General features: G+C 39.4%; 1 protein-coding gene across 2 annotated transcripts in view; it reads left to right on the forward strand.

Moving 5' to 3' along the window:
* Positions 1–13,425, forward strand: part of Ttc27 (tetratricopeptide repeat domain 27) — a 134,360-nt gene that overhangs the window by 94,203 nt on the left and 26,732 nt on the right. For both annotated transcript variants that reach the window (XM_042696777.1, XM_042696778.1), the window contains exons 14-16: positions 2,472–2,570; positions 4,650–4,702; positions 8,320–8,485. In XM_042696777.1, coding sequence (XP_042552711.1) covers positions 2,472–2,570; positions 4,650–4,702; positions 8,320–8,485 — 318 coding nt within the window. The remainder of the gene's footprint in view (positions 1–2,471; positions 2,571–4,649; positions 4,703–8,319; positions 8,486–13,425) is intronic.

The raw sequence follows: 13,425 nt of genomic DNA on the forward strand, positions 1-13,425 counted from the left end.
CTTGTCTTCCTGGTGTGCCCTAGAAATAAACGAGCTGTACAGAAATCTCATCCAGAGCCTCTCTGTCAGACGATTGTCTCTCTCCATTCCTGCCCAGTCCCTTTGGTGAGAGGTTTTTCCTTCCAGCTCTTTCCTCCACCAGAGGACACTTTTCTTTGGCTGCTATGTGCCTGCTTAGCCCCCAGCCAAGATGGTCTTTGGGAGCTTGTGTGGATGGCTCATGCCTCTAATCGAGGCTAAGATCTGAGGTATCAGTTCTCAGCCTGGGTAGACAAAGCTATGGGACTCATGTCTAGTTGACCAGCATAAAGTCAGAAGTGGCAGTGTAGTTCAAGTGGTAGAGCACCAGCTGTGAATGAAAAAAAGCTGAATGAGAATGTGAGGCTCTGAGTTTTAGCCTCAGTACCAGCACACACGCACATGCGCACAAATACACATGTACACACAAAAGAGAGAGAGAGAACATGTGTGTGTGTGTGTGTGTGTGTGTGTGTGTGTGTGTGTGTGTGTGTGTGTGTGTGTTTGAGGGAGGAAGGGAGGAAAGCTAGGAGAGACAGAGAGTCAGAGACATGCTTCCAGTTCTTTAAATTTTGATATTTTGCCAGGCATTTGGTGGCTCATGCCTGTGCCCTAGCTACTCAGGATGCTGAGATCTGAGGAGCACAGTGTAAAGCCAGCCTGGGCAGAAAAGTCTGTGAGACTCTTATCTCCAACTAATCACCAAAAGGACTGGAAATGGAGCTGTGGTTAAAGTGTGGTAGAGTGCCAGCCTTGTGTGAAAAAGCCAAGCAGAAGAGTGAGACCCTGAGCTCAAGCCCCAGTATCAACACACACACACACACACACACACACACACACACACACACACACACACACACACACACACACACACACACACACACACACACACACACACACACACACACACACACACACACCCTGCTTCTGATATAACCAGCCTTGTGTGAAAAAGCCAAGCAGAAGAGTGAGACACACACACACACACACACACACACACTCACACACACACACACACACACACACACACACACACACCCTGCTTCTGATATAACCAGCCTTGTGTGAAAAAGCCAAGCAGAAGAGTGAGACCCTGAGCTCAAGCCCCAGTATCAACACACACACCCTGCTTCTGATATAACTGGCAAGATATTAATGATTTAAAAAAACATGCACCTTACAATGGATGGAATATATCACACAGGTCACAGGTTTGGAATTTCCAACCTGACTAGAAATTAGAGGGCTTGTTTTATATGTTGTTTTGTTAGTTGGCATAAGACTTTGGTCCTGTCTGGCTGTGTCCTGTTCAGGGAGTGTGCTTTGACCATTGAAGGTCTTTTCATGTGATTGTATAAATAACCAGATGAAAGGAAAGTAGTGAGCTCATCTTGAAGTTGCTGGAAGTTCCATAATTCAGAAAAGTGAATCTCTTGTAGTTTCACCTAGTCCCCCTCTCCTCACTCCTCCTGCCAGACCCTCTGCACTTCCTCCAGACTTCACCTGTCCCGCCAACAAAATCTGTTCTCCATAAAGGCTCTTGATAGCAGTTATTTATAGCTTCTTGTGAGTTCATGGCAAAGTGGTAAATTGCCCAAGGATGTTTGCTTTCTAAGCCTTATCTCTAATTAACTGCCTAAAATTGTTTTATCTGCTTGGAGAGCTTTCAGGCCTCAGCCAGCCATATGGAACAAGTTTTATGGGAATGATGGAAGGTTCAGAATGTGGAGGCAGCCTTGACCTCTGCCTCTGAGGAGGCTAGGGCCTTTCCTTTCCACCTCAGTGGCTCCCCCTAGAAGCCAGCAGCAAGAGAGACAGCAGACGTCCAACTACCACTGGCTTTCAGTATGAAAGGAAAATAAGCAACTCATAGCTGCGCTCTGACTAATGGTTTTCACTTTGTATCAGCATTATCTCTTTTTTGATAGAAGCTATTGAATTTTAAGGAAATGAGATAATATGAAGAATTCCTTTGTAATGAATAACTACTTCCTATTTTTTACCTGTTTTCAAAATCTCAGTGTTTATCTATCTAATTGACTGGAGTTTGCTTTGAGTCACTTTACAGGTATTCAGTAATCTAGTTTTGGCCTGTTTTCCAGGTTATTTGTACTTGGTGTACTTCTTTGCATAGTAAATACTCAGTGAAAATATTCAGTGAATGCAGATTTATAATACCAGATTTATAAACAAAATGTAACATTGCTCTTATGGAGTTTGGTTAACATGATGTACAAACTTTCTCAACAAGAGATGTGTAATGACATTGAACATGCTCTCTGAGTTGTAAGTGAAAACCACATAGAAAATCCATTTCTGTTGATAAATTGCCTATATTTACATGCAAGGCAAAAGTTTATTCATGTACTAGTGTTTGGTGGAGTATTTCAAATCCTTTGCAGCTGGTCTTGGGAATGTCTCTGCTTGACTGACCTGGATTTTGTTCTTTGCAGCTTGGGGTATGGTTCTCTCTAGGCTGTGCTTACTTGGCCTTGGAAGACTACGATGGCTCAGCAAAGGCATTTCAGCGCTGTGTAACCCTGGAACCTGATGTAAGTCTGCCTTGCTGACTTTCCTACTTAAGCTCCTCCATATTTCTTAAGTGTTATGTAGTCTGAACACAATTCCTCTGTGGTGGAGGGAAGTAAATTTGGTGGAAGGTCATACCACTCAAGATACAAAGTTTATAAATTTGGAAATAAGGGTTTTTTTTATTACAGTAGCTATAATTTGGTTTAGAAAATAACTCGACAAAGTAATTTTTACTTAAAAATGTATATTGATAAACAACAACAAAGTGTCATGTATATTTTACCATTTCAGAAATTTTTGGGGTGTTGGGAGGTAAAAGAGGTGACATCCATCAAGATGTGTTGAATTATAATCCCTTTGTACAACTATTTAAAGATAATAAAAATAAAATTTTTAAAAAAGGTTTTGGGGGCTGGGAAGGTGGTTCAGTGGTAGAGTGCTTGCCTCACATTCATGAGGCCCTGGGTTCAATTCCTCAGCACCACATACACAGAAAAAGCTGGAAGTGGCGCTTAAGAGGTAGAGGGTTAGCCTTGAGCTGAAGAACTGAGGGACAGTGCCCAGGCCCAGAGTTCAAGCCCCACAACCGATCAAAAAAAAAAAGACTTTGGCCATTACTCTTATAATCTTAGGTACACAGTGGCAAAAATCAGAATAATCCTGATTTAAAGTCAATATCTTTTATTTTTGGTTCTATTTCGATTAACTTTTCCTGAGGGGGGAGGGTTTTATGAATGCAGTTATTATCCTGCTTTTTAAAAAAAATTTTTTTTATGAAAAAAGATCTCACTGTATAGTCTAGACTGGCTTTGAACTCATAATCCTCTGGCTTTGCCTCTCAGGTATTGGGATTATAGGTATATGCCACCATGCCTGGCTTTTAATTCTTTTTTATTGTATCCTCCACATGATGAATACTATGTTGTTGAGTTTCTGGATTTTCTTGTCTTCTTTTATTAAAGAAGATTGCATTTTATTTTGGCATTCAGTTAATTTACTTGTGGATTATCTTGCTTTAGAATTCTCCTTTTCTAAAGTATAACCTTTCTGGGCTTTAATCTAATGCTGTGTGTGATCAATAAGAGCTCTTCCCTATGGACCTTGTCCAATCTACTTGTGTCACCTCCAGTATTCTCAGTCAACTCACAACCCTTTTGTGGTTGTTCTTTCTGGGACCTCAGAAAGTTTTACTTTGCACGTGTAGAGCATTCCACCAAGGAGGCTAGAGGATGCTTGCTGAGATTTCTAGAGCCTGTTCTCAAAGCATATCTCTCTCCCATAGTATTTTGCCCTGAAAAGTGTAACTGTATTTTCAGCCTTCATCTCCAGAAGATTTCCTGTGCTTTGTTTGCTTTCTAACCTCCCTGTATTGCAGCCCTGAATGTGCCTCTAAGGCAGAGGACTAGGTGTGTACTGAGACACCTTCATTCTTCCCTTCTCTCTGGAATGGGACACCTGTGCTGCCTGTTACTTACTCTGTATTGTCCAATGTGTAGTTTTCTTGTGGCAAGAAGACTGGGTCAGTGCCTAAAGGAGGAAGTCTAATACCACTTAAGAAGTAAATCCTATATATGGAGTTTAAGAACAATGCATGGTTTACAAAATGTTTAACAAAGAAAAAATGTAATTCATATTGTTCTTACTGGAGACAACACTGCTCTAAATCTTTTATTATTTTCACTAGGTAGAAGAATTGGTAGAGAAGTATGTTTGGTTGATAAGATACTTAGAATACTGGAGAATTCATAATCTCCTGTCTGATGGAAAAATGGCAAAGCCTCTAGTATAGGAAGACCAGTGTTCTGTTGCTTTAGATTTGTAACAAATCTCTCTATACTATATAAATTATATTGTAAAATTTTCAACTAGTAAATAAAATTAAAATCTTCACTAAATTCCAAGTCAATGCTACTTAGACCACTGGTTGACTACTTTTTTGACCTTTCTATAAGTTTCAAAAGGTAAGTTGAATTTAATTTCTTATTTTTATCTTTAAATATACTTCACTAAAATTGTCATTTTTAAGAACATATTTTTAAGAACACATATCAGATTAGTTTCAGCAATTCTTTTCCTAACTGGGTTCTCTATCATTTCAGAACGCAGAGGCTTGGAATAATTTATCAACCTCCTATATCCGATTAAAACAAAAGTAAGTGCATCAGACAAATATACTTCCAAGATAAATGAGTGAGATTTTCTGTATTTCACTATTTTCTAAATAGTGAAACATTGTATCTTCTCTTTCTTTTCCTTTCTTTGAGGAGAAGAGGCTTCTGAATTTCAAGTACAGTTTATTTTTGAAAACATTTGATATGTAATAAAATAAGAAATATTATAATTATATATTATATATAATTTAATTATAATTATATAATATATAACTAATATATAATTGTATATAATATATTATTATCTGCCATATATTATATATAATTATATGGCATATAATTATATATTGTTATATATTACATAATTATGTGAATATAATATATAACTATATAATGTATTATATGTAATATAATTTTATTATATAAATATAATGTATATATAAGTATAAAATAAGAAATATTACTGCTGAAAATATTTACTGCTAAAGGTTTGCATCCTAAATTTCATTACAGTGATACCTCTAATTGGTTAATTCAATTGATAGACTTCCTAGTAATTGATTGCTTTGTACTAGATATAATTGAAAATTATAAGTAAATAGGAAGTAGTCTTTTTAGGAAATGTAGGTTGAAGAAGTAGAATAATATGCCACAGTTTTAAAAATTGATTCGCAGTATAGACTACATGTGGTCAATGTGAAGGACAAATAGAAAGGGGGCTGTAATAATAGTTGAACACTTATTTGTCACACCCTTCTGAGCATCTCAGGAGAGAGAAGATTCAGAGGTAAACCAGAACCAGTGCTAGGGGGGATAGATTTGTTGACCTAGAGTCCATTGGAAGGTTGAGTAGAAGGACAGAGGAGAGCCTTTTGGGAAATGATGTGAGCAAACACAGAATGGTAGAAATGGAGTTCTTTTAGGCGTTGGAAGCAGAATAGTCCAGCCATAGAGCAGCGGGAGTCGTGTGGTGAGAGGGGGCTGGTAAGATAGCTGGGGTGCACTTCTCTACTCACTAACGCCTTGAGAGCATCCTTCCTGTAAGCAATAGGAAGCCAGAGACTTCGGTGGGGGTAATTTTATGAAGAAAGAAGCTATTTGGAAGAGTTATCTGGTAACAGTGTATGACATAGACTAGAGAGGAAACTGGAAGCTGGGAAATCAGTTAGCAGACAGCTTTTGTAACAGTCCAGCCTTGAGAGAACTTTCTAGGAAGGAAAAAAAAAAAAAGGACAGATGCCAAGCTGTATAGACAGGAGACAACCACGATGGGATGGCCAAATGGGCCTGTGACTGGCGAGGAAAAGCGAAGGGAAAGGAACAGAAAAGAGTTGCTATTGTCAGGGTTTCAATGAAGTAAAAGAGGGTTATAATGCTCGATAGGAAATGTACTTGTTATCTTACTTACGTAACTGTAACCTCTCTGTACAGTGTTCTTACAATAAAAAAAATTTTTTTAAAGATGTTTACATTTCTTTTTTTTTTTTGGTCCGTCGTGGGGCTTGAACTCTGGGGTTGGGCGCTGTCCCTGGGCTCTTCAGCTCAAGGCCAGCTCTCTACCTGCTTGAGCCACAGCACCACTTCCGGTTTTCTAGTGATTTATTGGAGATAAGAGTCTCACGGACTTTCCTGCCCGGGCTGGCTTTGAACTGTGGTCCTCAGATCTCAGCCTCCTGAGTAGCTAGGATTACAGGCGTGAGCCACCAGTGCCTGGCTTTATAGTTCACTTTTATTTGGTCATATTTTAAAATTTTTACTTAATTTTCTGGCAATACCCTGTAATCTATAATACATTGAAGTCATGAAATGCTTCCTCCATTCCTGGATGACAGTCTTCGAGAAGTGCTGTTTGATCTGCCATTTTCTTCAGAAGACATTCCTATCAGAGACTTCTTTGGTTGTAAGCAGTGGCAGGGGAAATGCCTGGCAGAGTTGTAGAGTGCTCTCAGTCTTCTTCCTAGTGACCCAGATAAAGCACCATAGAGTCTTCTACCTGGTCTTCTAGCTTGATAATCTTAGCTATTCTGTATGGACATTTCTTGCATAGTGTTCCCTTGGCCTCTTGTTAACCCTTGCTTGCCTTTCTACAGCTGCATTCATGTCTGTATAAAAGTAGGATACAAGACCAGAAGTAGATTATTAACATTACTATTTTTTATGTGTGTGTGCCTGTACTGGGGTTTGAACTCAAGGCCAGAGTATTGTTTCTGTCTTAGATTTTTCACTCAAAGCTTGTGCTCTACCACTTGAGTTACAGCATCACTTCCTGCTTTTTGGTGGTTAATTGAAGATAAGTCTCATAAACTGTTTTGCCTAGGCTATCTTTGAACTGGGATCCTCAGATTATGATCTCCTGATTAGGATTACAGGGATGAGCCACAGGCACCTGCTTCCCCTTTTATTTTTTTTAAGAAGGGATCCTTTTATGTGTTTTTCACTTAGGGTTGGTCAGTAGGTGGGGTACTCTCTTTTTCTGCCAGATGTATATCTGAATCTTATCTCATTCTTTCTTCTGTTTCCTCACTGTTCTTCTGTTTATTAATCTGAAATTCCTCAATATTCTCTTCTAGTTCACAAGTTTTTTCTTTGACATTCTGCAGCCTAGTTTTAGTCGCCTGTTGATTTTGTTTTGTTTTGATGTTTCTTATAATTCTGAAATGTCCAGTTGGTTCTTAGTCACATCTCCATGATCTTTCATTTCTACCTGGTTTTATTTCACAAGCTCTTACTCTTTTAAAATGTAAATTATTTCTTTTGTCTCTTTCAGTATTCGTTATAAACAAATTTGTTTAAATATTTGATAGGTTTTTTTTTTTTTTTGGGTCCGGTCGTGGGGCCTGAACTCTGGGCCTGGGCGCTGTCCCTCAGCTCTTCAGCTCAAGGCTAGTGCTCTACCACTTGAGCCACAGCACCACTTCCGGCTTTTTTCTTTTTGCTTATGTGGTGCTGAGGAATCGAATCCAGGGCCTCAGGAATGCAAGGCAAGTGCTCTGCCACTGAGCCACCTTCCCAGCCCCATATAGTTTCTTTTCTTTTCTTTTCTTATTTTTGAGACAGAATCTCACTGTGTAGCTCAGGCTGACCTGATACTCCTTCCTCAAGCCTCCCAAGTGCTGGGATTATAGGAATGTACCACCACACTTGGCATAGATTGTTACAGTTTTATTTATGTCTTGCTTGGTAATTTTGTACACTGTTGTTTCTAGTGTAGCTTTTCCCCACAGGTGGTAGAATTTTGTTTTGTAGTTTGGTTTAGAGTATGAAGAACTTTTTGTTTTGTTTTTGACCTTACCCATAATCTCTTGACTACTTTCATGTCCCTATTTTTTTGTCTTGCAGGCTTGCACTTATGCTAACTAGGCTATTCTGGGTTTGGGCCTTCTCCTGGGGATGGTGAGACTGGCCCCTAGTTATAAAATAATGTCCTGTTACCAGTAAATAGGTTAGGAAAGGAATATTTCTGTAGGTATGCTATGTATGCTAAAGGGTCTGTCAGATTTTATAGGAAAGTTTGAGCTAGTTAGGGTTATGTGGGCCTCTGGTTCTGTTTATTGACAAGGATGATGGACCGATGGTTCACATTAGCATGCTAAATACTTAGCTATGTTGTATTCTAATTTTAAAAAAAGGTTCATTTTAAAAATTTGATCTTCGCTAGAGTCAAAGCTTTCAGAACTCTACAAGAAGCTCTCAAGTGTAACTATGAACACTGGCAGATCTGGGAGAACTACATCCTCACCAGCACGGATGTCGGGGAATTTTCAGAAGCCATCAAAGCTTATCACCGGCTGTTGGATTTACGAGACAAATACAAAGATGTTCAGGTAGGATATTCATGTTTTCTTGTTTCGGCTTGTGTTTTATATTAATACTTGATTATATAATACAAATTGTTTCCTTAAGTATTACATGTGTCTTGTTAAAGACATCATCTGTGGAGAGACTTACTTTCTCTAGTCAAATGGTCTGTTATTCACAGGTTCAGTTTCAGAGTGGTAACACAGTCATAAACAATGTCACTGCGACCCAGCTATAAAAACTTGGACTTACGGTTTACGAACATATGGTCAGTTTAGAGGAACTAACTAGAATGTTCTTTGCATAAGTTATGTCTTCAGGTAACTCAGTATATGACGTATAGCTGGAACAAATTCTATGCTTATTTTTTCACTCTTTTAACAAGCATTTATTACATGAGCAACATAAAGGATGGATAAAATTTTCTGGTCAATGTTTAAGAGATGCTCCTCTTTCCAGTGAAATGACATTATGTTTTCAAAAATTATAGGACATTTGCAGCTGCTGTGTTTGTTAACAGGTTAAGCAAGACCTTTTGTATTTTCATGACCAAAGACAGCCTACAAACATAGGTCATGGTGGGAGTATATGGGTTATGAAGTCAGAGGGCTAGAAAAATTGAATACTTCAACATTTGTGATCATCACAATGTTATTTAAAATGATGTGTTTGGAATTGCAAGAAAATGGAAATAAATAAATGTGATTAAAAAATACTTCCATCGTCATACCTCCATTATCTGTCCAAGTTGTTCTAAAATTCAGCTTATTTCAGCCCTGTCTTAGAGCCCTAGCCCTACCATCTTGCAAGGACAGCTATATAATTGACCAAGCCATCCTCAGGGTTGGGTTCTATTCAATTCCCTGGAAACAAGTGTAACTTCAAGTAAAACTCACTTGGGGGAGCTACACTAACTTTTTCAATTGTTCTTCCGTTCTTCTTCTTTGTCTTTTGCTTTCTTTGTAATATTACTTATTGAGCACCCATTATAGAAGGAAGGGATTTCACTATGTATAGATGGCTTAAAAGGTAAATAGAAGCTGGGAGTGTGGCTCAGTGGTAGAGTTCTTGTCCAGTACTATGAGGTTTTGGGTTTGATTCCCCCATCTGTAGGAAGGGAGGAAGGGGGGCTGGGAAGGTGGCTCAGTGGTAGAGTGCTTGCCTTGCATACCTGAGGCCCTGGGTTCAATTCCTCAGCACCACACATAAGCAAAAAGAAAAAAGCCAGAAGTGGCGCTGTGGCTCAAGTGGTAGAGCGCTAGCCTTGAGCTGAAGAGCTGAGGGACAGTGCCCAGGCCCAGAGTTCAGGCTCCATGACTGGACCCAAAAAAAAAAAGGGAGGGAGGAAGGAAGGAAGGAAGGGAATGTAAATGGAGACAGGACAGCGTTTTGCATCTTACAAGAGATAGGTGCTCTAGCAGATCAGTGTGCATAGCCCCTAGAAATCTAGTATTTGTCCTGTTCATACAGCTACATATTCTTTCTCCTCTACTCTTTGCCCCTTGGCCCAGGACATCTGGAGGCTCAAAACAGATCGTAGTACACTCACTGAGAATACTACTTATCTTTTGTGTATGTCAACTGTTATATTTAAGATCTTTCTTTACTAAGAAAGCTTTCTGAAACTTATTCCTAATAATCTCAGGGAGAATGTGAATTATTTACATTGGCATTATATTCCATGTTTGTATTTGAAATCCATTATGTTTTTTCCTCATTTAGACATCATTATATGCTCAGTTATGGCACTCTTTAGAGCCACAAACTATCGGAGGAAGAAGGTACTTTGTTCCCATGGAATTCTTCTGGCTGGGCTAAGTAAGTGTGTAGCTCAAATGAGAAGGAAGTCTAAAACTCCCTCCTTCCTGATGTCACCCTGGTTGGTTTTACTGCTGGCTGCTTGGCTATCCTGTCTCTTCCTTCATAGTCTTGGAATTGGCTTCCTTATTCACTCAGATGTCACGAATCTGCTCTTTGAGTTCTAATTCATCTGCTCTTTGTGGTGTCAATGGGGTTTCCTCTTTAAATCTGTATTTTAGACCGAAGAATTCCTTTGTATTCACTGAGAATAACAATTGACACCCAAGATTGGCTTTTTGGATCATGAAAAATCATGTGTGTCTTGAATAGGAATTAGTTCTATATAAAGATCCCAGATGGCTAGTCTAGGCCCCTGTCTCCCCTGCAAGAGATGGACTTGTGTGGGTTACAGTGTAATGCATTGGAGGAAGGGGCTTTCCTGTCTTCTCTATGTCATGTTCTCTGCTTCCCAAGGTACAGAAAGCAAGTCACAGTGGACACAGTGAAGTAATAGTAACTCATAGCTACTGAGGGCTGCTCTGTGTCCAATACTGTGGCTCAGTTAATTTCCACCACAGTGATGTGGGATAGACTTATACTGCTAATAAGCTGTAGCTTATATGTATATCTCCCTGCCTATTGATTCCGTATCTTAAGGGCACTAATGGTATCATTCACAATAACTATTTCCAGATTATTTCATACAGGTGTTTCTTCTACATCATAGTTATGAAATTACCAAGGTGATGCTACTTTTAGTTGCCATAAATGCCTCAAATATGCCAAATCTTCTTGCTAACTATGCCTGAGAGGCAAATATAAGCATGTGAAATAATCACTTTCCTAAAGATGCTGACCTAGAGGGCTGGGAATGTGGCTTAGTGGTAGAGTGGTTGCCTAGCATGCATGAAACCCTGGATTCAATTCCTCTGTACCAAATAAACAGAAAAGGCCGGAAATGGCACTGTGGCTCAAGTGGCAGAGTGCTAAAGAGCAAGTGGTAGAGAGCAAAAGAAGCTCAGGACAGTGCCCAGGCCCTGAGTTCAAGCAAAAGGAGGATGTTCACATAGAATAAAATAGATTGTCTAGGAGGTGGCACTGTAGCTCAAGCACTAGAGCATTTGCCTTGAGCTGAAGAGCTGAGGGACAGCGTCCAGAGTTCAAGCCCCATGACCGATCCCCCCCCAAAAAAAATAGATTGTCTGGATTGTTCCTTTCCTTTGTAATTTCCATAGCTGAACAGGTATTAGGGAAATTAAAATTTCCTTTTTCTCACCCTATTCCCAGCTTAGGAGTCTCATTCTCTCTCAGAATGAAAGAATTTCTTGCTAATGTTTAGGCATTGTATTTGAATATCTGCTAATGTATGGGGAGCTGTAACATTTGGAATAATTTTATTGATAGTCAGAGTGGTATCAGCGGAGGCAACACTGGCAAAAATATGCTCAGAGGGGCTGGGAATGTGACTTAGTGGTAGAGTGCTTTCCTAGCATACATGAAGCCCTGGGTTTGATTCCTTCTTGCCACATAAGCAGAAAAACCCGGAAGTGGTGCTGTGGCTCAAGTGGTAGAGTGCTAGCCTTGTGCAAAAGAAGCTGAGGGACTGTGCCCAGGCCTTGAGTTCAGGTTCCAGGACTGCCCAAAAAAAAAAAAAAAAGCTGAAAAGTTATTTGATCCTAAATATAATACTTTCGGTTATCAATTTGACATATTATATACCAAACTAAATGCATTTGAATGATGAGAACACTTGCCTAGAAATATTTCAGGTGTCTTCCCCAAGGATGATTGAAAGGACCCAAAATGCACGGTAACGTCTTGGAGCATTTTTTTCAGTAAAGGGGACCCAAAAAAAAAAACCCCACCAAAACAGAATTTGAGTTGCCTTGATTTAGCCATTATCTTAAAGGGCTGTTTCAAACATATTTTAGTAGTCATATTTATTCCTAGCTCCTTACTCCTTTAATCACAGAGTATTTTAAAACCACAGCCAAATCATTCTGTTTCCCATTTAAAGTTTTCTAATTTTATACCTGACTGAATAAAATTTGTTTGCTATATAAAACTATTAGAATTATTTAAACTCGTCGCCAGCTAATATTTTGATTTCTTTTTCCTGTCATCCTTCCTTTGTTTCACAGTTTCAGAATGAGATATTCTTTTCTTTTCATAATAGGATCTCAGATCTGAGTGTGAACATTTATGTGTGTGTATGTATGTATGTATGTATGTATGTATGTACGTATGTATGTATTTATGTGCTGGTACTGGGGCTTGAACTCAGGGCCTGGACACTGTCTCAGCATTTTCATATAAGGCTGGCACTATACCCTTGAGCTACAGCTCCACTTTAGGCTTTTCTTCTCTTTTAGTTAATTGGAGATAAGAATTTCATAGACATTCCTGCCTGAGCTGGCAGGATCTGGCAGGATCTGCCTGAGGCGAATCTCAGCCTCCTGAGTAGCTAGGATTACAGGTGTAAGCCATCTGTGTCTGGATGAGTATGAACATTTAGATGGATTTGCAATGTGAGTTTGTGGAAGTTAGATAGGGAAAATCAATGAATGATGACAACTGGATACTTGATTCCTTTCTGCAGCCCTACTCTGTGCACCCAAGACCAAGAATAGTCCTCTTCTTGGGCATATTGCATGAAAACACACACTTTGAGAAGCACAGCATACTTCACAGATGTTAGATGTTAGAGTTGTCAGCTCAGTTTTCACGTCTGGACTTATTAGGAAACTGTTACTGAAAACATAACCAATAGATAACCACTGACTTGCTTAGGTAAGCTGATCTCTTTAGCACCTTAACAAAGAACTCTTGGGCACTTAGATTTAGGAATAGTGTGATGAGATCACCAGCCCTGTGTCAGAATTCTGAAGGCCTTGTCCAGAAGGCATGATAGAGCCTCCAGCAAGTCGGGCCAAGAGGTTAGATGGTCACTGACACACAGTCCCCATGGATCAGGAGACTCGGGCATACCCAGCTTCCCAGCACATTGTCTGTCATCATGCTTTGTGACAGCTAGTCTGTGTGCACCAGGACAAGTGATACAGTTCTGGGGATATTTTTATCTTGAGTGAAGAATTTTTACTTAATTTGACTCTATGTGTTTGGCAACAGTTGTCTGCAAAAATCTCTGATATTCTTACCTTTGACA

This window comes from Dipodomys spectabilis, unplaced genomic scaffold, assembly GCF_019054845.1.
Source record: "Dipodomys spectabilis isolate Male_0828 unplaced genomic scaffold, ASM1905484v1 ptg000210l, whole genome shotgun sequence".
In the NCBI taxonomy this organism is placed as follows: Eukaryota; Metazoa; Chordata; class Mammalia; order Rodentia; family Heteromyidae; genus Dipodomys; species Dipodomys spectabilis.